General features: G+C 53.1%; 1 protein-coding gene across 4 annotated transcripts; it reads left to right on the forward strand.

The window, feature by feature from the left end:
- Nucleotides 1–324: 324 nt before the first annotated feature.
- msi1b (musashi RNA binding protein 1b) lies at nt 325–24,227 on the forward strand. 4 transcript variants are annotated; one of them, XM_088935260.1, is made up of 15 exons: nt 329–496; nt 877–917; nt 1,595–1,676; nt 2,041–2,125; nt 11,040–11,081; nt 11,591–11,683; nt 16,885–16,933; nt 17,574–17,656; nt 18,147–18,264; nt 19,615–19,695; nt 20,604–20,660; nt 21,206–21,274; nt 21,515–21,666; nt 22,246–22,292; nt 22,491–24,227. In XM_088935260.1, the coding sequence occupies exons 1-14, from the start codon at nt 438–440 to the stop codon at nt 22,285–22,287; spliced, it is 1,053 nt and encodes a 350-aa protein (XP_088791386.1). In that variant the 5' UTR covers nt 329–437; the 3' UTR covers nt 22,288–22,292; nt 22,491–24,227. The 4 variants fall into 4 exon arrangements, with proteins under 4 accessions (XP_088791388.1, XP_088791386.1, XP_088791387.1 ...); XM_088935261.1 differs by having other exon boundaries at nt 21,206–21,268; XM_088935262.1 differs by lacking the exon at nt 20,604–20,660 and having other exon boundaries at nt 325–496.
- The last annotated feature ends 866 nt before the right edge of the window (nt 24,228–25,093 follow it).

The raw sequence follows: 25,093 nt of genomic DNA on the forward strand, positions 1-25,093 counted from the left end.
GTCTCTCCAGTCTCTCTCCTGTCTCCAGTCTCTCTCCTGTCTCCAGTCATTCTCCAGTCTCTCTCCTGTCTCTCTCCTCTCTTTGTCAGTCACGCTTGACCTCAGCGGGTCAGAGGCTGGACTCGGCCGGGCCCGTGGGCTCGGCTCCAGCAGCCCAGTGAGCTGCTCCTGCCTATCTCCCTCTGGCCCATCTGGGCGGTCCGGCGCAGCGAGAGGCCGGAGAGGCAGAGGGGTCAGAGAGGGGCGGCAGAGATGGAGAGGTGGAGAGGGAGGTGGAGTCTCCTGGCTGGTTTGTGTGTGTGAACCCAGCTCGTCCCTCCCAGAGACACAGGCCCTTCTGGCCCGGCCCCCCCTCCTCCTCCTCCCTCACTCCGCTCGCTCTCCTCTCACTCCCACCGCACACTCTACGGGCCCTCGGCACGGGAACGGAGGCAGGAATGGACACGGAAGGGAGCCAGAGCAGCCTGTCGTCCACCGACTCCCCCCACGACCCCTGGTAACAGCCCAGCGCTCCCTGCTCGCTCCGCGGGCTGCGGGCCGGCAGCACAGGGCAGCCGCTCGCACACAAAGACTGGCGCGCTGCTCCGGTGCTGTACTCCTACTGTACTGGAGCTGCGCTGCGCCGCCGCCGTGGCTCCGCTCCGCCGCGGGGACCGCCGCTCTCGCAACTTTCCACGCTGCTCAGCCGAGGGCAGGACCCACTCAGAGCGGTCCGGCGGCCCGAGCGAGTTTCAACAAAGTCGACCTGTGCGGCCAACATGGCCGATGTTTAAACTTGCTCTCCGTGCGCGATATTATTTGTTATTGTTACAGTTATTATCCGATCCAGTTTCTCACCCTGTTTTGTTTTGTTTTGTTTTTTCTTCTCTTGCACAGCAAAATGTTCATCGGGGGTCTGAGCTGGCAGACAACACAAGGTGAGGCGTCTGCAGCGAGCGGCGGCAGAGAGAGACTGAGATTGAGGGCAGCTCGCAGGGGTGACTGCTCCTCTCGCCGGTCCGCGCAGGTCGGGGGCACACGGAGCGCACCAACTCACCCCTCCGGGCTCTGCCAGAAGGCGCTTATTGTGCGGAGAGTGGAGACCGGCGAGCACGCAGCGACCGAATCAAAGCTCCCTTTGAGCCGGGTCGCAGTCTGGGGTAGTTTAAGCAAACAGAGCTGGAAGCGCGGATTAATGGCTCAGTCCTCGATCCCCCCGCCGTGCCGGGCGCCGGTAACCGGGCAGAAAGAGTTGAAAAACAGGCACCCCCGGGTCTGTCGCCCCTGCTCGGGGCAGGAGGGAAAGAGCCCCCCGGATCCGTGTCACGCCTGGGGGGCTGCTCAGCGCGGGACGCTGCGAGCGGTCGGGTCCCCCTCTCTCAGGGCAGCAGTCTGGGGGTGCGAGCCCGGCTCCCCGAGCCTGTGGGGGTGTTGCTTACAGTGTAGCGTCTCTCTCTGGTTTTCAGAGAGACCCCCCCCGGACAAGGCTCGGGGCCGAGGGACGGGGCACAGGGGAGGCGCTCGGGGTATTTCTGTTGTTACTGGGACAAGTCCAGGTGCGTGCGTGAGCCGCCTCTGTCGGCGAACTAACTCTGTGTCTGTGCCTGTGTTGCAGAGGGCCTGAAGGAATACTTCAGTAAGTTCGGCGACTTGAAGGAGTGCATGGTGATGCGAGATCCAGTTACAAAGCGATCGAGGTGAGCGAGGGGGCGTGAGCGGGCCAGCCGCCCTATCACAGGCCCGGCCTGCGGGCGCCAGACCCCGGCCCAAACACTAACCCACCCTCCGCGCATCCTGCTGTGACTAACGACTCTGTAAAACCGTGCGATTTCGAGGCATAACGGGCTCCAGACAGAAGACAGTACAAACTTTCCACAACACAGCGGCCCGGGAGTTTAACACGTTTTCTTATCCGCTCTGTCGGAGGAGAATGTGCTTCATCAGCTCCTGCAGATTCCCAGCAGCAACATAAAGGCGTTTGATTGTAACACAAGCATTAAAGGGCGACAACCAGACCACCCCCTTCTCGCATCTGAGCTAAGCGCGTCTTCTCTTTCGCAGGGGGTTCGGATTCGTCACCTATGTAGATCAGGCGGGTGTCGACAAAGTCCTGGCGCAGCCCAGACACGAGCTGGACTCCAAGACCGTGAGTTGACCCAGTTTCTTCTCTAAAATGGGCCGCGGCGGTCCCGTGTCCAGGGAGGGGTGACGGAGGGCATAATCCGACAGAAGGAGATGCTTTTTAACATCTATGTATGTGCAGTCGGTAAATGTTTCGTGCAACTCGCAAAGCAGGGATCTTGAAACCCACGCGTGTCCGCGCCTGGAAGGCCGCGCTCCGCAGGTAGCAGCTCGACTTGGGTCTTTTTCTTTGTTGTGCTTTCCGCGGCTCCACTTCCCAGCTGCTTAAAATTTGAAAAAAAGGGAGAGAGACGCGCAGAGAGAAGAAAGGCGAACCCCCCCGCCCGCAGCCTGTCAGGAGGCCGACAGAGAAGCGTTCTCGCTCGGTGTTCGTCACCATGGCGACCAGGGGACCCGCGCGGGGCGGCTCTTAAAGAGGCAGCGGGGAGAGGAGGCGCTACCGGGACAGGATGGGGCGGGAGAGCGCTGACTTGCAGACTCCACTGCGCACACTGTACTGTACTGTAGACACTGCACAGTGCACACTGTACTGTACTGTAGACACTGCACAGAAAACACTGAGCTGTACTGTACTGTAGACACTGCACAGTGCACACTGTACTGTACTGTAGACACTGCACAGTGCACACTGTACTGTACTGTACTGTAGACACTGCACAGTGCACACTGTACTGTACTGTAGACACTGCACAGAAAACACTGAGCTGTACTGTACTGTAGACACTGCACAGTGCACACTGTACTGTACTGTAGACACTGCACAGTGCACACTGTACTGTACTGTAGACACTGCACAGAAAACACTGAGCTGTACTGTACTGTAGACACTGCACAGTGCACACTGTACTGTACTGTAGACACTGCACAGTGCACACCAAACTGTACTGTAGACACTGCACATTGCACACTGTACTGTACTGTACTGTAGACACTGCACAGTGCACACTGTACTGTACTGTAGACACTGCACAGTGCACACCAAACTGTACTGTAGACACTGCACAGAAAACACTGAGCTGTACTGTACTGTAGACACTGCACATTGCACACCAAACTGTACTGTAGACACTGCACAGAAAACACTGAGCTGTACTGTACTGTAGACACTGCACATTGCACACCAAACTGTACTGTAGACACTGCACAGTGCACACTGTACTGTACTGTAGACACAGCACATTGCACACTGTACTGTACTGTAGACACTGCACAGTGCACACCAAACTGTACTGTAGACACTGTCCTGTGCACACTGTACTGTACTGTAGACACTGCACAGTGCACACCAAACTGTACTGTAGACACTGCACAGTGCACACTGTACTGTAGACACTGCACAGTGCACACCAAACTGTACTGTAGACACTGTCCTGTGCACACTGTACTGTACTGTAGACACTGCACATTGCACACTGAACTGTACTGTAGACACTGCACAGTGCACACCAAACTGTACTGTAGACACTGCACATTGCACACTGAACTGTACTGTAGACACTGCACAGTGCACACCAAACTGTACTGTAGACACTGTACAGAAAACACTGAGCTGTACTGTACTGTAGACACTGCACAGTGCACACTGTACTGTAGACACTGTCCTGTGCACACTGTACTGTACTGTAGACACTGCACAGTGCACACCGGACTGTACTGTAGACACTGCCCTGTGCACACTGTACTGAACTGAACTGTAGACACGGCACAGTGCACACCGGACTGTACTGTAGACACTGCACAGTGTACACCAAACTGTACTGTAGACACTGCACAGTGCACTCTGAACTGTACTGTAGACACTGCACAGAAAACACTGATCTTTACTGTAAATACTGCGGTGACTGGTTCACTGTGTAGTACACACTGTAATATAGACACTGCATACACTGTGACTACTTTGACTTATTGCACAGGCAGAACACTTGTCTTTTTCTACTGACTGGTACACCGACAGACACTGTGTTCTCCCTTTATATATAACACTATTTTTAGACCTTTTTACTTTTCTATAGACATTGTTTCATACACTTACAGTACCTTTACTGTAGACAGTAATGAACTGTAGACACTGTATTGTAGATACTGTGACACTATACTATAGCCACTGTGTTACACTGTATTGTAGATACTATACTATAGACACAGTGTCTAACTGTACTGTAGCCATTATGTTTTAGATACTAAAGACACTACAATGTTACACTGTATTGTAGACACTGTCTTACTGTATATTGCAGACACTATACTAAAGACACTTAATACCGTAGATAATACTTTGTAGTTAATTTAACATAGACACTGTCATACTGTACTGTAGACACTAGAATATAGACACTGTCATGCTGTACTGTAGACACTACGTTGTAGACACTATAGTATAGACTCTGTGTATTACTTCATCAATGTCACTATATTTTAGATACTATACTATAGACACTCATACTGTGATATACTGTAGTCACTATATTATAGATACTGTAGACACTGTCATATTGTAATGTAGTCACAATGTTGTAGACGCTATAGTATAGACACTCTTACTTTACCATTGTCACTACATCTTAGATAATATAGTATAGTCACTGTTATACTGTGCTGTATTGTAGTCACTATATTATAGATAACATACTGTAGACACTGTCATACTGTAGTGTGGTCACTATATTGTAGATAGTATACGATAGGCACTGTCTTACTGCATTGTAAATAGTATATTGTAGATACTATACTATAGATGTTGTTACACTGTACTGTAGACACTGTATGGTAGATAGTATACTATAGACTCTGTCATACTGTACTGCAGACAGTGTAACAGTGTTTACATGCATTAGACACTGTGCACTTTTATAATTTAGATGTAGACATTGTACTATACGACAGTGAAAACCCACTTTCACTGTAGCATGAAAAGCAATCACATTCGTATTACACACCAGTTTGACCCATTTCAGGTGTTCTAAGCTGCAGGTTTTTGTACTAATTGCACCACTGAAAATATACAGTATTTTGTAGTCTACTAACCACACCTGTCTGAGCTCTTTTTTCCGCAAATCACATCACAAGTGTGAAATCTGTATTCCCAAGTGATGACGCTCTGCGAGAAGCCTGCAGATCCTAGTAACACCTGGAATGGACCAGACTGCTGTGCAGTGGGAGTCTGGTTATGGCCCTGCTGCACTGTACAGTAAACTGTATTCTCAGACACACTGTACCTTGCCTGAACTGCACTGTGTGGCATCAGTCCCTCTGAATGGCCAGTCTAAGTGAGGAGGTTCTGTATTGCAGACAGTGTGCTTTCTTGTCTTCGGGACAGTAGGACTGACACAGCTCTGTGAAAGATGCAGAATAAGGAAAAGTGCTTTATGAATAATTGTCAAAAACATTGGCTCACAGGGCATGAATGAACAGCACCTTGTGAGTCTGTCAGGTACAGTTTTGTGCATTTGTCTTGTAGGTCCTTATTTTTCTTTCTATACAGACCTGTCTGTCGTGTAGCTGCCTGAGTCTATCTTTCTGGTCTGTACAGGGCTGTCTGTGTGTCCTGTGTCTTTCCTGTGCTGTGTCTGTCCTTCACAGAGCTCTGTCTGTGCTGTGTGTCTGTTATTCACAGAGCTGTGTCTGTCTTTCCTGTGCTGTGTGTCTGTTATTCACAGAGCTGTGTCTGTCTTTCCTGTGCTGTGTGTCTGTCCTTCACAGAGCTCTGTCTGTGCTGTGTGTCTGTCCTTCACAGAGCTGTGTCTGTCTTTCCTGTGCTGTGTGTCTGTCCTTCACAGAGCTCTGTCTGTGCTGTGTGTCTGTTATTCACAGAGCTGTGTCTGTCTTTCCTGTGCTGTGTGTCTGTCCTTCACAGAGCTCTGTCTGTGCTGTGTGTCTGTTATTCACAGAGCTGTGTCTGTCTTTCCTGTGCTGTGTGTCTGTCCTTCACAGAGCTCTGTCTGTGCTGTGTGTCTGTCCTTCACAGAGCTGTGTCTGTCTTTCCTGTGCTGTGTGTCTGTCCTTCACAGAGCTCTGTCTGTGCTGTGTGTCTGTTATTCACAGAGCTGTGTCTGTCTTTCCTGTGCTGTGTGTCTGTCCTTCACAGAGCTCTGTCTGTGCTGTGTGTCTGTCCTTCACAGAGCTGTGTCTGTCTTTCCTGTGCTGTGTGTCTGTCCTTCACAGAGCTCTGTCTGTGCTGTGTGTCTGTCCTTCACAGAGCTGTGTCTGTCTTTCCTGTGCTGTGTGTCTGTCCTTCACAGAGCTCTGTCTGTGCTGTGTGTCTGTTATTCACAGAGCTGTGTCTGTCTTTCCTGTGCTGTGTGTCTGTCCTTCACAGAGCTCTGTCTGTGCTGTGTGTCTGTCTTTGTCTTTGATCAGTGAAGAAGTAGGCAGCTGTGGGCGGGCCCAGTGACAATGCAAGCTGCCTGTCGCTATGGGGATGACTGACGAACCCCCAGGGGGTAAAGTGTGTGTGTGTGGGGGGGCTTATTCAGATTCTCCATAGTCCTGTGTCATTGTGTTTGTAGCTGCATACCTCCTCAGCCATTGAGTCTTACTTTTCTCGACTGTGAGTGAGGGGGTAGGGGAGGAAGCAGAGGGAGAGAGGGAGTCAGTGGCATATAAGAGGTAGACGTGTAGAGAAAACAGGGAGAGTCATGGTGGAATGTTCCCAGCGGAGTGGCTAAGTCAGTCTGTTACTGTGGGAATCGCTATAGTGATGTCACTGTACATCTGGCTCGCTATGGGGAGACTGTTTCTATAGCAACCCCTCGTCCCCTCCCTGCACACCTTCCTGAGCCCCACCACAACACTTTACCTGCTGCTTACCCACACAGAAGGCTGCCATGATTACCAGACAGCTCTGGCTCAGACAGTAAACACCCAGCACAGTCCTGAGCAGACACCAACACAGCTCAGTCTAGTGCAGGAGGCTATTCTTTATATAATGCAAACAGCCATACTGTGGGAACTGTTTCTCTGTCTGTGAGTGGATGTCCTCCTGTCTTTCCTCTCTCTGAGTGAAGATGTTCCTGTCTGTATCTCCTTCTCCCAGTGTGAATGAGAGTTCTCCTCTCTGTGTCTCCTCTCTCTCTGCGTGAATGAAGGTTCTCCTGTCTGTCTCCTCTCTCTCTCTGAGTGGATGTCATCCTGGCCTCCTTCTCCTTGGGCAACATCAGGAATGTCCCCACTGGGGCTCTGAACAGGCAGCGAACTGCAAGAGTCACGCTGACGAGAAGAAAGAAAACAAGCAGTTCATCACAGAGAGAGAGGATGAGAGTGAGTGGCTCAGCTTTGACTTCCTACCCCAGTTCTGCTCTCCAGTGTGGGGGTGTCCCAGTGGAGTGTGTGTGGGGGGGTGTCCTTGTGGAGTGTGTGTGTTGGGGGGTGCCCTTGTGGAGTGTGTGTGTGTGTGTGTGGGGGTGTCCTAGTGGAGTGTGTGTGTGTGTGCGGGTGTCCCTGTGGAGTGTGTGTGTGGGGGTGTCCCAATGGAATGTGTGTGGGGGGGTGTCCCAGTGGGGTATGGAGGTGTGGGGGTGTCCCAATGGGGTGTGTGTGTGTGGGGGGGTGTCCCAGTGGAGTGTGTGTGGGGGGGTGTCCCAGTGGGGTGTGTGTGTGGGGGGGTGTCCCAAGGAACAGTGCACCCCGCTGGAGAAGAGGGGTCCTGGGTCAGAGGGGGTGGGGGGCAATTCCTTACACCTTACCTGAGTCAGTAGGAGGGGAATAAGAAAGTTTTAAACAGTGAAAAAGATTTAGAGATTTATGTTATAAATGCAGGTTGTAGTTTGAGTGAAGAGTATTTTTATTTCTGTGTTGGTAACAGCAGTTAAAGCAGAATTGTGTACTGGATGATTTTGGATTTGTAGTGTTAAAGATTATAATTAGCTGTTAAAAACAGCAGTGAAGAGTCAAATGGAAAAAAACATATTTTTTTCACCTGCACTGAAGCACACTCCCATTGGAGTGAGGATTGATCCACTCCAGGTTCAACAGAGAGCTTCCAGGAAGAATTGTCCAGCTGACTAGAAAGCCCAAGCATGGTTTCTGGTTTTGAGTACATTTTTGTAGTTGAAATATCACATGTGTATACTTTAACATTCTAATGCAGAGCACTTAAGACAAGAGCCCTGGTTGGAACAGGTTGATGTGGATCAGGCTGCTGTGTGCTGTATCCCTGTATCCCTGTGTCCCTGGACTGGCTAGCCAGCTGCCACCATGTGCTCTGGGGGGCTGGGGTGAGATTAGCTTGGATCAGCTGACCGGGGGTGGGGGTGGGGGAGAGGGCTCACCCTGGCTGTTTATAGTGTGGATCTCAGGAGCCAATAATCCATCTTAAGGAAACCAGCCTGGCTTGAACTTCCCACACGGACTGCAGGGCTGGCAGGAGCTGCGTGTGTAATGCGCGGGAGCTCTGTGGGACAGTAATCCAGGTGCTATGGACCTCAGAGGAAGCCATGTGGTCTTCTGGCCGCAGCTGAGGGACCTGGGAGAAGGTGCCGGGACTCCTGAATGAGCCAGGGGTGGCAAGACCTGTTCTGGGTGGTGGCTTGGTGCCCAGGTTGTCCCTCACAACCAGTGGCAATGAGCCCGACCTCTGAACTTGTGAAGTGACCCCATAGATGGACACAGCTCCTCAGTCTCGTCAGCAGTCAGGGGGCCTCAGCTGGGCCCCTGGTAGTCCCCCAGACCTGCCTGTAACCTCACCATAGTGCTGCTGGAGAGCCACCCCACGGGCTTCCCGATATTGACTTACAGATTGATTGCTGGTTGTGGAGCAGTGGGGTTTTCCGAGACTGTTGTCCTGGAAATGTCTTAATTGTTTGTTTTTTAAAAATAAATAATGCATACTGGAACTGTCCACTAAAAATAAGTTATTTTTAAATTGGGTGATCTATTTAAAGCATAATATAGTGTTTCTATATGTAACTGAGAATTGTATTAAAGAGAATTCATTAGAGAATTATTTGAGAATTGATACTGATTGACGCACATTGCATTGTGAGATAGTTTGTCAGTGTCCAGTAGTGTGAGTGTGCCTCAGTCAATGTGCCAGTGTCTACTATTGTGCCTTTACAGGACCAAGCTGTGTGTGTGAGACAGAGTGTGGCAGTCTGTGAGTGTGGGAGAGTATGACTGTGTTTGTGTCTGAGAGACTGTGTGGCTGTCAGTGCGTGTGTCTGGGTGTAATTTGGTTCCATGTGTGGGATTCCAGAGTTGTAGCAGAGCAGTGCTGGGACAGAGGCAGGAGTGTGTGTGAGTGTGTGAGCTGGGACAGAGGCAGGAGTGTGTGAGTGTGTGTGTGTGAGCTGGGACAGAGGGAGGAGTGTGTCAGTGTGAGCTGGGACAGAGGCAGGAGTGTGTGTGTGTGAGCTGGGACAGAGGCAGGAGTGTGTGAGTGTGTGTGTGTGAGCTGGGATAGAGGCAGGGGTGTGTGTGTGAGCTGGGACAGAGGCAGGAGTGTGTGTGAGTGTGTGTGTGTGAGCTGGGACAGAGGCAGGAGTGTGTGAGTGTGTGTTTGTGAGCTGGGATAGAGGCAGGAGTGTGTGTTTGTGAGCTGGGACAGAGGCAGGAGTGTGTGTGTGTGAGCTGGGACAGAGGCAGGAGTGTGTGAGTGTGTGTGTTTGTGAGCTGGGACAGAGGCAGGAGTGTGTGTGTGTGTGAGCTGGGACAGAGGCAGGAGTGTGTGTGTGTGTGTGTGAGCTGGGACAGAGGGAGGAGTGTGTCAGTGTGAGCTGGGACAGAGGCAGGAGTGTGTGTGTGTGTGAGCTGGGACAGAGGGAGGAGTGTGTCAGTGTGAGCTGGGACAGAGGGAGGAGTGTGTCAGTGTGAGCTGGGACAGAGGCAGGAGTGTGTGTGAGTGTGTGAGCTGGGACAGAGGGAGGAGTGTGTGTGAGTGTGTGAGCTGGGACAGAGGGAGGAGTATGTGAGTGTGTGAGCTGTGACAGAGGCAGGAGTGTGTGAGTGTGTGAGCTGGGACAGAGGAAGGGGTGTGTGTGTGAGAGTGTGAGCTGGGACAGAGGGAGGAGTGTGTGAGTGTGTGAGCTGGGACAGAGGAAGGGGTGTGTGTGTGTGTGTGAGTGTGTGAGCTGGGACAGAGAGAGGAGTGTGTCAGTGTGAGCTGGGACAGAGGCAGGAGTGTGTGTATGAGCTGGGAGAGAGGCAGGTGGGCTGGGGCACTGGCAGTGAGGAGCTCCAGTGTGCTCCCTGCCCAGACGGCTGGTAGTACCCCAGGAGGTGGGTGTCCGGGCCCTGGGGGCTGTGTGTGTAACTCTGCCTGCCCCCCAGCCACCCGCGTGGCTGTCGCAGATGGGCCTGACAGCTCCTCCGAACCTCATCTCCCTGGAGATGCAGGTCTGCTGCTGGAGCAGCCTCGGCCGCCTTTAACCCCCTCATGACCTCGCAGCTCCGTGCTTCGCCGCAGTGTGACACTGAACTGTCGTCTCCTCCTGGTAGCGCTGTTCAAGCAGTGTGCCCTGCTGTTCAGTGTGTCAACTTGTGAAATTAATGCACTCCTAAACACTAGGCTACGATCACGGAGGAGCAGTGTTTACCACAGTGAGCATTGTATGGCTGGCAACACGAAGTCCTTCCAAGTGCATTGTGACCAGTGGAAGTATTCTTGTGACGCCCAGGCTGAGCGTGACTGGTGCGACTGGTGTGGAGTAGGATACTCCAGGCTGGGTTAGTCGGAGCTGAGGACATGTGGGCTGGACTGACCCGCATTCCTACTGTCGTACCCCTTGTCCTGGTGTGACAATGTCTGTGGAAACGCCTCTAGCTCCGGCCTGGAGATGCAGCTCTGATGCAGGGATGTAGGTCTTCCTCAGAAGACCTGATAAAATAGAGTTTAGCAGGAGTTTAAGTGTCTGAGTGAGTCAGAGCCTGACTTTATCCAGAGCTGCTCTCTCTATTTCTCAGTCTCTCGCCTCTGTCTCTTACAGATCGACCCAAAAGTTGCATTCCCCCGCAGAGCGCAGCCCAAGGTAGGTCAATTGTCACTCCTGCCTCTCTCTCCTCTCTCTGGCCTGGGTCTCACCTGGGAGAAGGACAGTGTGTGAAAGTGTAAGATGACATTCACAGTGTAGCTCACTTAAAGGATGAAGTCCCTCCACTGAGAGTACAGAGTGTCGTAAGACTGTTCAGAATTCAGGTCCCTGATCCCCTTGCTGGATTTTAAGGGACTGTCCTGTTTCCTGTGCAGGTGCTTACCCTATGATTGTTTTTAAATATAATCAGACGTTTCACAGCTAGTAATATTATATTTGCTGTTTTATGGCTGTATATATAATTTAAATGGGTATCCTGGTTACCCTATAGCTACAGTCACAGTCTGCTATCAATAGCCTCCTTCCATTACTAATGCTCACCTGGTCACCTGTGCAAGGTGTTGACCAGGTTCTCAGCACAACAGCCTGGCCTCCGGAGAGGCACAAAGGAAACTGTGTGTGTGTCTGCATCTGCCTCATGGACACTCTTTCTCTCTCATGCTCAGATGGTGACTCGGACAAAGAAGATCTTCGTAGGCGGCTTATCAGTGAACACTACGATTGAGGACGTCAAGCAGTATTTTGACCAGTTTGGAAAGGTGTTTATCTCTCTGTAATTGAGTCTGTGTTCCCCCAAAGTGCCAGGCTGCACATAAACACATGATGGAACTGACATAACTCTCCCCCTCTGTCTCCCCTCCAGTCTGCCCAGTCTCCCCCCTCTGCCTCTCCTCCAGTCTGCCCAGTCTCCCTTCCTATGCCTCTCCTCTAGTCTGCCCCTGTCTCCCCCCTCTGCCTCTCCTCCAGTCTGCCCAGTCTCCCCCCTCTGCCTCTCCTCCAATCTGCCCCAGTCTCCCCCCTCTGCCTCTCCTCCAGTCTGCCCCAGTCTCCCCCCTCTGCCTCTCCTCCAGTCTGCCCCAGTCTCCCCCCTCTGTCTCCCCTCCAGTCTGCCCAGTCTCCCCCCTCTGTCTCCCCTCCAGTCTGCCCAGTCTCCCCCCTCTGCCTCTCCTCCAATCTGCCCCAGTCTCCCCCCTCTGCCTCTCCTCCAGTCTGCCCAGTCTCCCCCCTCTGCCTCTCCTCCAGTCTGCCCCAGTCTCCCCCCTCTGCCTCTCCTCCAGTCTGCCCAGTCTCCCCCCTCTGTCTCCCCTCCAGTCTGCCCAGTCTCCCCCCTCTGCCTCTCCTCCAGTCTGCCCCAGTCTCCCCCCTCTGCCTCTCCTCCAGTCTGCCCCAGTCTCCCCCCTCTGCCTCTCCTCCAATCTGCCCCAGTCTCCCCCCTCTGCCTCTCCTCCAGTCTGCCCAGTCTCCCCCCTCTGCCTCTCCTCCAGTCTGCCCCAGTCTCCCCCCTCTGCCTCTCCTCCAGTCTGCCCAGTCTCCCCCCTCTGTCTCCCCTCCAGTCTGCCCAGTCTCCCCCCTCTGCCTCTCCTCCAGTCTGCCCCAGTCTCCCCCCTCTGCCTCTCCTCCAGTCTGCCCCAGTCTCCCCTCCCTGGCTCTCCTCCAGTCTGCCCCAGTCTCCCCCCTCTGCCTTTCCTCCAGTCTGTCCCAGTCTCCCCCCTCTGCCTCTCCTCCAGTCTGCCCCAGTCTCCCCCCTCTGCCTCTCCTCCAGTCTGTCCCAGTCTCCCCCCTCTGCCTCTCCTCCAGTCTGCCCCAGTCTCCCCCCTCTGCCTCTCCTCCAGTCTGTCCCAGTCTCCCCCCTCTGCCTCTCCTCCAGTCTGCCCCGGTCTCCCCTCTGCCCCTCTGTTTGCTTCAGAGGTTTAAAACTGAAGGTTGGATTGAATGTGCTCTGTGGAAGTGCAGTGGGAGTGCGGTGAGCTCAGTGAGAGTGTGGTGAGCTCAGTGGGAGTACAGTGAGCTCAGTGGGAGTGCAGCGGGAGTGCGGTGAGCTCAGTGGGAGCTCAGTGGGAGTGCGGTGAGCTCAGTGGGAGTACAGTGAGCTCAGTGGGAGCTTAGTGGGAGTGCAGTGAGCTCAGTGTGAGCTCAGTGGGAGTGCGTTGAGCTCAGTGGGAGTGCGTTGAGCTCAGTGGGAGTGTAATGAGTGCAGTGAGCTCAGTGGGAGCTCAGTGGGAGTGCGGTGAGCTCAGTGGGAGTGCAGTGGGAGTGTGGTGAGCTCAGTGGGAGTGCAGTGAGCTCAGTGGGAGTGTAGTGAGTGCGGTGAGCTCAGTGGGAGCTCAGTGGGAGTGCGGTGAGCTCAGTGGGAGTGCGGTGAGCTCAGTGGGGGTGCAGTGGGAGTGCGGTGAGCTCAGTGGGAGTGCAGTGGGAGGGCGGTGAGCTCAGTGGGAGTACAGTGAGGTCAGTGGGAGCACAGTGGGAGGGCGGTGAGAGTGTGGTGAGCTCAGTGGGAGGGCGGTGAGCTCAGTGGGGGTGCAGTGGGAGCGCGGTGAGCTCAGTGGGAGTGCAGTGGGAGCACGGTGAGCTCAGTGGGAGCTCAGTGGGAGTGCAGTGAGCTCAGTGGGGGTGCAGTGGGAGTGCGGTGAGCTCAGTGGGAGTGCAGTGAGCTCAGTGGGAGTGCAGTGAGCTCAGTGGGGGTGCAGTGGGAGGGCGGTGAGCTCAGTGGGAGGGCGGTGAGCTCAGTGGGAGTACAGTGAGGTCAGTGGGAGCACAGTGGGAGGGCGGTGAGAGTGTGGTGAGCTCAGTGGGAGGGCGGTGAGCTCAGTGGGGGTGCAGTGGGAGCGCGGTGAGCTCAGTGGGAGTGCAGTGGGAGCACGGTGAGCTCAGTGGGAGCTCAGTGGGAGTGCAGTGAGCTCAGTGGGAGTGCAGTGAGCTCAGTGGGGGTGCAGTGGGAGTGCAGTGAGCTCAGTGGGAGTGCAGTGAGCTCAGTGGGGGTGCAGTGGGAGTGCGGTGAGCTCAGTGGGAGTGCAGTGAGCTCAGTGGGGGTGCAGTGGGAGTGTGGTGAGCTCAGTGGGAGGGCGGTGAGCTCAGTGGGAGCTCAGTGGGAGTGCGGTGAGCTCAGTGGGAGTGCAGTGAGCTCAGTGGGAGCACAGTGGGAGGGTGGTGAGAGTGCAGGGAGTGCACAGAGGCTAGCCTGCGGTGCATGTGTGGACAGGAGTGGAGAGGACAGAGCCAGTGGAGGGAGAGGGACAGGGAAAGAGGCAGAGGGAGAAGGAGAGGAGGTGCGGTGAGGTGGGTGTGGGGGGATTAACGGGGCCTGAACTAATCTCATGTAGCAGCTGCAGCAGGGCCCCTCCTCGGAGTCCTGGTTGCCATGGAGACCTGGCCAGTGCAGGCCGTCCCGGGCAGAGCTATTGTTCGTCCCAATTCAGTGGCCTGGGGGGGAGCACTCCACAGTAATAACACTGAAGAGCTAAAAGTACACACACACATCGACACAGCCTGACACACACTGTTATATGCAGTCTGATACATACCCACATACAATCTAACACTTCCTCCTCTAGTCTGACACACACTTACACACACACTCTGCCAGTTTGACACACACACTCTTACACACAGTCTGAGACACGTACACAGATACACAATTTGACACACTCTCATCAGGTCAGACACACTCTTACACACACAGTTTTATACACACACACCCTTAAACAGTCTGACACACTATCTCACAGCACGGTGACTGGGGACCTTGTGGGAAGAAGATCCTGTCTGTGTCAGCGAGGGTCTGTGTGCTGGGGGTCTCTGTCAGCTCGGTGCTCTTCCAGGCTGCAGTGTTTCGTGGTCAGCAGTCCAGGCTGCTGTGAAGGAGGGACTCTCCACCTCTGGAGACCGAGGGCAGAGTTCTGTGGGCTATGAACCAGTTAGAGCTGTCTGACAGCTGTGTGTGGGTACTGCTCCTGTCAGCGTTGTGCCGGAGTTGAGTTGTTTGTGCTCCTGTCAGCGTTGTGCTGGAGTTGAGTTGTTTGTGCTCCTGTCAGCGTTGTGCCGGAGTTGAGTTGTTTGTGCTCCTCTCGGTGTTGTGCTGGAGTTGAGTTGTTTGTGCTCCTGTCTGCGTTGTGCCGGAGTTTAGTTGTTTGTGCTCCTCTCGGTGTAGTGCCGGAGTCATGTTGTTCGCAGTGCAAGAAGACAGGGAGAGGGAGCAGGGAGGCAGTGGGGAATATGTAACAAAGGTGTCTCTCTGCATCAGGACTGCATGCTAGTATCACTGAGAACAGGACCTGCCTCCCGTCTCTTGCCTGTCTGTGTCCTGTGAGGTCTGAATTACTGAGCCAGACTCCACACCTCTGCCAGCCAGAGACCACCATTCCTGGCTGTGCCCAGAGCCTAATTAGAAATGCCAGGATTTTTCCACAGAGAGACTGGCTGAGTCCAGGACGTGGCTATTAAGGTTGGAACTGGATTCCAGTTGTAGCAGAATTGATGCTGTTCCCTAAAGCAATGAGATTCCCAGCTGCACCTGGAACAGACGATGCAATGAGACAGGTACACGTGGAAGGGGCAGGTCTCTAGGGCAGTGAAACAGGTACAGGTTGAGGGGGCAGGTCTCCAGTGCAGTGAGACAGGCACATGTGTAGGGGCAGGTTTCTCCAGGAAGTGTGGTGAGACAGGCAGAGATGTGTGAAGCATCGGGGTGAGAGTGAGAGAAAGAGGAGTCAGTCATTTGGAGAACTAAAGACTAACTAAGGGAGAATGTGGGAAAGAGAGACAGAGAACGAGGGCGCTGGGCTCCAGTCAGCCATATGGTTCCCGATTACAGCGCCTGACTGGATGCATTGTGATAGAAAGAGGGACACAGGGGGAGAGAGCAGAGGCACAGCCCCGTCGGCAGAGGGGCAGGGAGGGTAGGGGCAACGGCTTCTCTGGGTCCTGGTCCAGGGTTCGAGAGAAAGCAGCGGCAGACGGCGGAGGGAGAGATGGGCAGAGACAGGGAGTGTAAATGTCAGAGTGTGAGAGGCAGGCTGGCAGGACGCCCTGACCCTGTGACCTTTCGCAGGCAGAGGGGGACTGAGCGCAGAGCACGAACAGACACCCAAGAGCGAGAGCAGGCTCAGGTGCAGCACAGAGAGCTTTTACAGCCCCTCGAAGTTTCTCTCTGAGGTGTGTGTGAGAGGGGGAGGGGAGCTGTTTGTAAGGAAGCGGACAGACAGCAGTCTGTGCCAACAAACAACAAAGAGCCAGAAGTCTTTTGTTCGCGCCCTCTTTCTCATTCTCTCTCTCCCTCCCTCCCTCTCTCTCTGCCCTGCTCTCTTTCCCCCCGCGCTCTCTTCTCCTGCCCCCCTCTCTCGGGGTGGAGGGGGAGGTTAAGCCTCCTTATAGAAATTCTTTTCCGCGTCTCCATGACAATGCAAAACTTTGCGGGAAGTGAAAGGGAGGCCAGAGAATGGCACACAGTTTCTCAAAGCCCCCCCGCGAGAGCTCTATTGAGAGAGCGAGCTGCGAGCTGAGACTCGGCTGTAACTTGGGGTGGAGGGAGGACGGGGTCCCCCCCCGATCCCAGAGCGCCCCGCAGCCCGGCCTGCACGCTCACCCGCTCTCCTTGGCTCCTGCTCCTTGAGAGGAAGCTCTAGCCAGCAGGCAGACACCCTTCCCTCTCCTGGTGCGGACCAGGTGGCCTGGTGCTTCACACCACTGGGGGGCGCTGTGCCTCACACGTGCTCCTCAGGCTGCAGTGAGAAAACAAAGAACCTGGATGAGGATGTGAAATGTAAAGTAACACCAAGTTGGGCCTGATCATTATTATACACTGGAATTATTGACTTTCCAGTGGCCTGTTCTTTTATATGCATGTATGTGACACCCTGCTAAACCCCTGTTTGGAAAGTGTGCACCGGCCCCCCTGTATCCTGCTGGGGGCGCTCTGCTCCACTCGCTGTGCAGGGTGCCTGACCGTCTGTCTGCCTTGCAGGTCGACGACGCCATGCTCATGTTCGACAAGACGACCAATCGGCACAGAGGTTAGTCCCTGCAGCTGTCAGCCAATCAGAAGGGGCTGTGGGTTCCACGCTGGCCGCCAGGGAGAGGAAACCTTACCATTATCTCGTGAGGTCAGAGGGCACCAGTGAGGTATTGAGGGGGAGTCTCAGGAGTCTGAGGAGCCCGGGCCTGCTGGTGAGCCTGGTGGTGTGGTGTTCGCAGCCTCTGCTCACTGCCTGAGCGTCCCTCAGCGCTGTCGTCCTTCAGGGCGAGACAGAGCCACAGGGATGCACAGGGATCAGCGAGGAAAGAGCACATTTCCCACTGCTCATTCAGCAGGGTCAACCTTCGCTGGGGCTGGACTGGGATCAGGGAGAGTTGCTGAGGTGACCAAACGGAACGGGGCTGGTCTAATTAGCCTTCTGGTTAATCAGAGCTCAGGGTAAACCTCTTTCCCAGCCTGCTGACTGATTGATTGTGACGGGGAGAAGCTCAGCGCTAAATCCTCCAGCGAGAGAGGGAGAAACAGAGGGAGGCAGGGGGCTGAGTCAGGACATTGTGGACCTGGCATGTGCAGAGATGTGGAGGGAGGAGGGACTGAGGAAGGCAATGTGAAGATCGGGGCTGCTACTGGGAGAGAGGAGCTGCTCACACTGAGAGGTGTCTGTGTCTGCACTGCAGGTTTCGGATTTGTGACGTTCGAGAATGAAGATGTTGTGGAGAAAGTGTGCGAAATTCACTTCCATGAAATCAACAACAAAATGGTGAGGAGGAAAAGGGAAAGGCTCTGTGTCTGTGGGACCAGCGGTGTCTCATAGTGGGTGTGTCTGTCAGTTACAATGGGCGTGTATAGTGTGTGTCTAGAAACTCTTGTCTGTGGGGGTGGCAGGGGGTCTGTGGGGGTGACGGGGGGTGGGTCTGTGGGGGTGACGGGGGGGGTCTGTGGGAGTGGGGGTTGGGTCTGTGGGGGTGACAGGGGGGTGGGTCTGTGGGAGTGGCGGGGGGGTCTGTGGGGGTGACAGGGGGGAGGGTCTGTGGGAGTGGCGGGGGGGTCTGTGGGGGTGACAGGGGGGATGGTCTGTGGGAGTGGCGGGGGGGGTCTGTGGGGGTGACAGGGGGGAGGGTCTGTGGGGGTGACGGGGTGGGTCTGTGGGAGTGGGGGGGTGGGTCTGTGGGGGTGACAGGGGGGAGGGTCTGTGGGAGTGGCGGGGTGGGTCTGTGGGGGTGACAGTGAGACATGACTCTGTCTTGCAGGTGGAGTGTAAGAAAGCTCAGCCAAAGGAAGTGATGTCACCGACAGGCTCTGCGCGGGGGCGTTCCCGAGTGATGCCCTATGGGATGGACGCCTTCATGCTAGGAATCGGCATGCTGGGTAGGAAACCTTTGCCTTATTCAGCGTCAACCCCAGGACATCTGATTGGCTTGTGATCGGCTGGGACGGGCATCTGGCCACTGATTGGGCAAAATTGTCTCTCTTTGCCTCCACTAATTAACTAGGGTTCCACTTTTTCTGCTACAAATTACCTGATATTTTACTGATTCACTGGGATTAATTCTGAGTCTCTGTTTCACTCATTTTACTCATTTTTATGAAATTGAAATATTGGGTTGAAGGATAGTTTTATATCTCAGTTTGGAAGCTGAACCAGTTGTTAAATGTAAAACACCCTCCACACACTCAATGGAGAGCCACTCACACAGTGGGGCTTGTTGTGACCCTTGTTTATGGCTGCCTGGATACCACAGTGATTTAGGCAGCAGGATAATTAATAATAATAATAATAATAATAATAATATATCACTTTTCTGCAAAGTGCTATACAGGTACTGGGGACCTCCACCAGCAGTGTGCAGCACCACCTGGGTGCTGCGCCAGTCCTCTCACACACACCAGCTCTCAGTGGGGAGGAGAGCAGAGTGAAGAAGCCAGTTCAGAGAGGGGGGTTATTAGGAGGCCATGCTGGGTAAAGGCCAGGGTGAAATGATGATAGTTAGGATGATGGTGCTTCTCAGAAGTCAAAAACCAAACGTGTACAAAAACAGAAACCGGTCAAACACGTGTAGACATTGTCAAAAAGTATATATGTTAGCATTGATCATTTTCTCCAATTAAAACTGCTTTTATTCATTTTACACCAATTTCAACTCACATTTTGTATTTAGAAGGGAAACAAAATCAGCAAAGGTTTATTGATTTTGTTTTAATAAAAACCCAAACTGGAACACTATGAACAACAGACCCGCAAGAGGACAGACACACCAGACCCCAGCGCGGGGCTTTGGAGCTCCGACTGACTCACGTTTGGCGCCCAGGCTCCCTCTGGTGGTGTGAGTGTGCAGCTACACTGACCTCGCTCCGCAAAGCGATGTGCTGTACTTTTCTCTTCTGATTTTAGATGATCTTTATCAGTTCGTATCACACCTCCACCTGAAGACAGAATTACTGATAAGTATATATCCTATGTAGAGTTAGCTGTCATAGGGCACAGCTGACAATTCTAACCTTCAAATGAACAGGGGTTATTGAGAAGACAATTCATACGGTCTGCTATGTCAGATTCACATTGTTTTCAGTGGTATTAATTGTGTTAATGCACAAAAATCCTTGTTCATGGATTTAAGCGGTGTTTAACAAGTGATGCATATCTCTGTGCTCCCTGGTCCTGTTTCCATGGAGATGACCCTCTGCCCCATCCTCACCTGAATGCTCTCTCCTGCGCAGGTTACCCAGGATTCCAGGCAGCGACCTACGCCAGCCGCGGCTACACTGGCATCACTCCTGGCTACACCTACCAGTTCCCAGGTGAGACCGCCCTCCCACCTTGCTCCGTTCCATGATTGGCTGATTGGGGTGGGGGCTGGCAGTAATTAATGTGATTAAAGTAGTGAGACGAGAAGGAGGCCAGCAGATGTGAAGGGCAGGAGAAATGTTCAGAGAAATGGAACAAGAATTTCAGAGATGGTAGACAGACTCCAGTTACACGTCACTCTGATCCATTCCAGGTTTTACCAGGTGCCCCTGTGCCAGAGTCGGCACTGGATTTCATGCTTGTTACCATATATTCAGTCAGCGCGGTGCCGAACTCCTGTTCCTCAGAGTACCTTTGCCTGTCAGTCTCGTCAGAGCAGCTTGCTGAAGTAGGTCCTGATGATGCTGAGCAGTGAGCATATATGGTACCCCTGTGCACTTGCCCTGTGATAGCCAGCAGGCAAGTGCACAGGGGGCACTGCAGCTCCTCATGCTGCCAGCTGAGGGAGCAGAGTGTGGGAGTGACTGGAAAGGAGGGTGTCACACACGTGCATGCTTACACACATGCACGCTCACTCGTGCACATGCACACTCACACATATGCACACTCACATGTACAGGGGACTGTCTGTTTGTTTCTCTGGCTCTTTCACTGGCTGCTTGTAAATTTCAGGGAGTTGGGCGTCATGTCTGTCCCTCCCCCCTTCCCAGAGAAATGCTGGAAAGGGGGAATTGTTTTGGGGGATGCGTAGCTGCAGGTCAGGTTCAGGTCTCCCTCGAGCGCCAGGTCTCTGCTCACTCTTGTTCTTTCACACTGTGGACTGTGAGCCTGACCACCTCTCGCCTGTCTCTCACCCCTCTCTGGGTCCCTCATGTCTCCCTGCCTCCCTGCCTCCTCTCCTCCCTCTCTCCATGAGCTGCCCTGCTGTGCTGTTAAAGGATTCTCTGAATTTCTATTCTAGAATTCCATTTAGAGAGGACCCCCCTCCTGACTTCACCCCACCCCCCCGAGATCACAGGTCAGTTCACGCTCCTGAAGTTTACAAGCAGCATGCTACCTGTCCTGTCCTCCTGTCCTCCTGTCTTCCTCTCCGTGTGTGAGAGCGTACGAGTCTGTGAGTGTGATATAGTGAGAATGTTAGTGAGTGTATGTGTGAACGAGTGTGAACGAGTGTGTGAGAGTGTGAGTGACTGTGAGACAGTGTGTGAGAGAGAGTGAGAGTATGAGTGTGAGACTGTGAGTGTGTGACACTGTGAGAGAGAGAATGAGAGTGTGCCACAGTGTTTGTGAACACCTGTCCTGCCCAGTCAGTGCAGCTCAGGCTCTTTGCTCTGGCTTGAACACGCTTGGTTTCTTCTGGTTTCTTGGTTCGTTCTTGCCGATTGCCCTTTTTTCCAATTCCAGTCTCAGGGGTGGTCCGGGCTTGATGCAGTCGATCACATGATTGTGCATAGTGGTTATTCATCCTTTGCATGAGTCCCTCCTCCCTGCCTCCTGTCCCTGATCTCGGTGCCATGGGTGAGATGCTGTCGTACTGACTCCTCTCCCCTCTCTCTCTCTCAGCCATTCCTCTCACAGCGTATGGACCAATGGCGGCCGCCGCCGCAGCTGCTGCAGTGGTGAGAGGTACAGGTAGGGGGCGCTGCTCCACATTACATTCTGTATCTGTGCCGTGTTTGCATTCTCCCCTCTCCCTCTCTACTCCCACCCCCCTCTCTGTCCCTTCTTCTCCTCTCTAAATTCAGTTTGTAACGCAGCTTGATATCAAAGTAAAATCGAGCATTCCCTCTGAGCTGTTAGAGCATTGATGTGGCCCGTGAACGCAGGCGAAGGGCGAGCATGAAGGAAACTGACACCAGCCCTCTCTCTCAGGCTCCACCGCCTCCCGCTCCGGGGGCTTCCTGGGGGCCAGCAGCCCTGGGCCAATGGCAGACCTGTATGGAGCCAACCAGGACTCAGGAGTCAGCAGTTACATCAGCGCTGCCAGCCCCGCCCCCAGCACGGGGTTCGGACACAGCCTGGGGGTGAGTCTATCACACGGCATGCAGCTGGAGGCTGGAACCCCCCAGGCCCGTGAGCAGCTCATTGGCCCAAGGGTCTCGTCCAGACATCTCTCGAGAGAAGCCAGGGTATCAGCTTCAATAACATAGCTGGGCAGCTTGTTCCAGACTCCCACAACCCTGTGTGTAAAGACTCGCCTCCTGTTGTTGGTTTTAAATGCACTTACACATAGTTTCCTGTTGTGTCTCATGGTTTGTATTTCACTGTTGAAGAAGTCCTCTGGGTTGACTCAGTGGAAAAGCAAGATGTTCAGCTTCTTTGTCAAACTGAAGAGCAGCACTACAGCTGTCTGTTACATAACACCCAAAAACATGACGTCAGAAGACACCTCACCACTGGCTTGAGGTGTCCTGTGTTGCACTGGCTGCTTTGAGAAGTATTCTGGTGACATTGTGGAAATATAGACTTCTCTTCCGAGCTCCCGTTCCCACAGCCTCACACTGACTGACATGCGCAGAGTATATGTGACACAGAGACATTCATTGGGAGGGTTTGACAGAATTTTGCTGCCATGTCTCTAACTCTGTTGTCCTTCACCTTAGGGTCCTCTGATCGCTACAGCGTTCACTAATGGCTACCACTGAGACAGGTGAGTTCTGGAAGGACACTGCCAGACACTGAGAATCTGAGCCACTTGGAGCCACTGAGAATCTGAGAAACAGAGGCATACTCACTGCTGTCTCTACAAAAACATACCTTCTGTTCTCACGCCTGAGACCACGTCCATTTCAGTGATGTGGTGATATCACCTGACCTCCCTTGACCTCTCTGTCTCTGTGTCCCTCAGGCTTTCTGTCTGCCAGTAAGAAGATGGGGTTAAAGCTGCTGTGGTCCAATCAGTTTTCTTTTAACTGCTGCATTCTTATAAACTGCACATGGATTGGCTGTGGTGGCCCTAAATGACCCTGCCTTTGGACTCCACCCACCGACTGAAGATCATTCTCTTCCTGTTCCTGTACTAACATCACTTCCTCTCAGACTCCGCTTCCTGTCTTCCTTCCTGTAAACCTGTAGGTTTTTTGTAGTTTTCAAAGCTGTTTGTTTGTTGGCATCTTCCTGTTGCGCCAGGAGGTCTATAGAGCTTCTTTAAATTGAGCGGAAAAATGGTTTGTGATTGTGTTAGAAAATGTGCTGAACATCCCTCTTTTATTTTGTTTTATTTTTGCTTCCATTTATTCTTACTTTATTTTGGAGGAATATTATTTGGACTTTCGTGTTCTTGTGGGCTGAATATTGTATTGTCGGCAGTAACGTGGTCCCTGAGCCCGGGGGGGCAGAGGGGCTCGTCCTGCACGAGACTGTGCGTCTGATTGTGTTTAACCTCCGCGTCTTACAACACAGCACAGAGCACCAATAAGCAAAACGCCGAAAAAAATGCTTTTTGAACAAATGCGAAAAACAGGAAACAAAAATGTATATTTTGCTAGTTTGAAAAAAAAAACCTTTGTAATATTCAAAAAAGTATTTTTCCAGAATTGGTTTTAAAAGCTGTTTTGTTTTTTTCCTGTAAGATATTGTAAATAGAGGAGCTGAGTCTGCGGGATGGTCAGACAGCAGTGTGCGTTGCCCGGGGTTTGGGGGTTTGGGGGTACAGGAGTGGCGGCCTGCCACCAGCACCCCCCGAGTTTCTATTTTGCTTTGCTTCTCGAGACGTGGCTGTGCTGCTCTGTTGTCGTTTCTCTGCTGTTCCGCTCGTTTGTGACCTCTGACTAAAATGAAGGACAAACTGAGGAGAGATGGGGGCACCTCTCTGGGGCCCGGGCCTGGCGCAGGCTGTTGGGGGTACAGGAGCGTGGGTCTGTTTGGTGGGGGGGGGGTGTCGAGGTTGCTATAGAAACCGCCAGCATCTCAGCTTGTCCACACAGACAGTCTCGGCTCCTCCAGTGTGTCGGTGCGCTGCAGGGCAGGGAGGGGGGCTCTCTGTTTCCCAGTCAGGCAGAGAGCTGTGGGATCACCTCGCTATCCCGCATCGGAACATCAAGGAGCACAGAGAGAGACTCCTGACCGGCTGGTGGGATCGTGAAGGATTTCTGACCCCCCCGACCCCCCCAGCGCGCGAGACACTGGGCACAGAGAGAGCATCACACGACTACTGGTGACACCAATACTGTAGTTATTTAACAGACTTAAAGAGCAATAAATTATTTTATCTAAAATAATAATAATAATGGTAATACAGTGGCATTCAGGAAAGCGTTTTACGATTTTATTTAATAAACAAAGCTGTATTTTTTCTTCCTGACCGGTTTATTTTGTTAATTTTATTGTTGTTTTTAATTTTAATTTGTGGGGTACCTGTCGCTCCTGGGGTGCGCGGCAGCACTGGGGAGGGGGGAGGGGGGAGGGGGGTGGTGGCTGTAAAGATACAGACCTGTCTGCTTTTCAGCCAGTCAGTTATTTTTACACTCTGACCAAGGTCCTCAACGACACTGTAACCCTGAGAATTCACTCTCTCTCTGTTCTTTTCTCTTTATTCCACTCTGGAGATCCCTTTAAAATTCCTAATAAATTATTTTAAAACATTGCCCAGATTCCTCTGCTGGTGGCTGGAGAGACAGATAGAGTGAGAGCAAGCATGCGGTGCGCGTGGAGTGGGCTCAGAGTGGGGAGATTCAGGCTGAGTGGATGGGGGCTGGCATCTGCAAGTGGGGAGAGTCGTGAGTGTGGAAGGGAATGGGGAGAGTCTCTGAGTGGGGAGAGTTCTTGAGTGGGGATGGAAAGTGGGGAGAGTTCTTGAGTGGGGATGGAAAGTGGGGAGAGTTCCTGAGTGGGGGTGGGGAATGGAGAGAGTCCCTGAGTGGGGTCAGGTCCCAGTCCCTGAGGCTGGGCTGGTACTCTGGGGAAGCACAGTGAGGTGCTGAGGCTGTGAGAAGAGAGCAGCTGTCTGGAAACTGCACAGCTGTTCAGGATCAGTCACACCTTCTGTTTCCAGCTGGAACCTCTGCCTTCGACTTTGTCCTCAGTATTAAACATTAATCCTTCCCCACTGGTGTTACTGATAATGATCACAGGCAGGAGTGAGCCTGTAAAGTTGGTCCTGTGGATGAAGACAAGATGAGAGTTGACCAGAGGAAGGCCAGGGCCCCACAGACGCAAGGACAGGCCAGGAGAGCTGGGAGGCTTTTGACTGGTCTTCTAACAGTTCAATTAATGCCATTGAAAATTGCTGTAACAAATTCCAAAAAGCGGAAAAAATGCATCAACAGATCACGTCACTGGGACAGATGCAGCAGAAACAGTGTTAATGTCCGATTCTGCAGTGAAAGAGCTCCTGTCCGCAGGCACACAGCACGTGTGCTCTCACAGCCTGAGCACGCGCGAGTATGAGAAGGACAGTCTATTGTCTAATTAGACAGAGACAGACAGTGAGGGGAGCAGAAGGGGGCAGAG

The sequence above is a fragment of the Atractosteus spatula genome, chromosome 17, assembly GCF_055471065.1.
Source record: "Atractosteus spatula isolate fAtrSpa1 chromosome 17, fAtrSpa1.hap1, whole genome shotgun sequence".
Classification (NCBI taxonomy): Eukaryota; Metazoa; Chordata; class Actinopteri; order Semionotiformes; family Lepisosteidae; genus Atractosteus; species Atractosteus spatula.

Coding starts and splice junctions, on each gene's coding strand:
- msi1b (XM_088935260.1), top strand. CDS start 438: ATGGACACGGAAGGGAGCCAGAGCAGCCTGTCGTCCACCGACTCCCCC. Junction 497..876: donor GACTCCCCCCACGACCCCTG/GTAACAGCCCAG, acceptor TCTCTTGCACAG/CAAAATGTTCATCGGGGGTC. Junction 16,934..17,573: donor GACGACCAATCGGCACAGAG/GTTAGTCCCTGC, acceptor TCTGCACTGCAG/GTTTCGGATTTGTGACGTTC.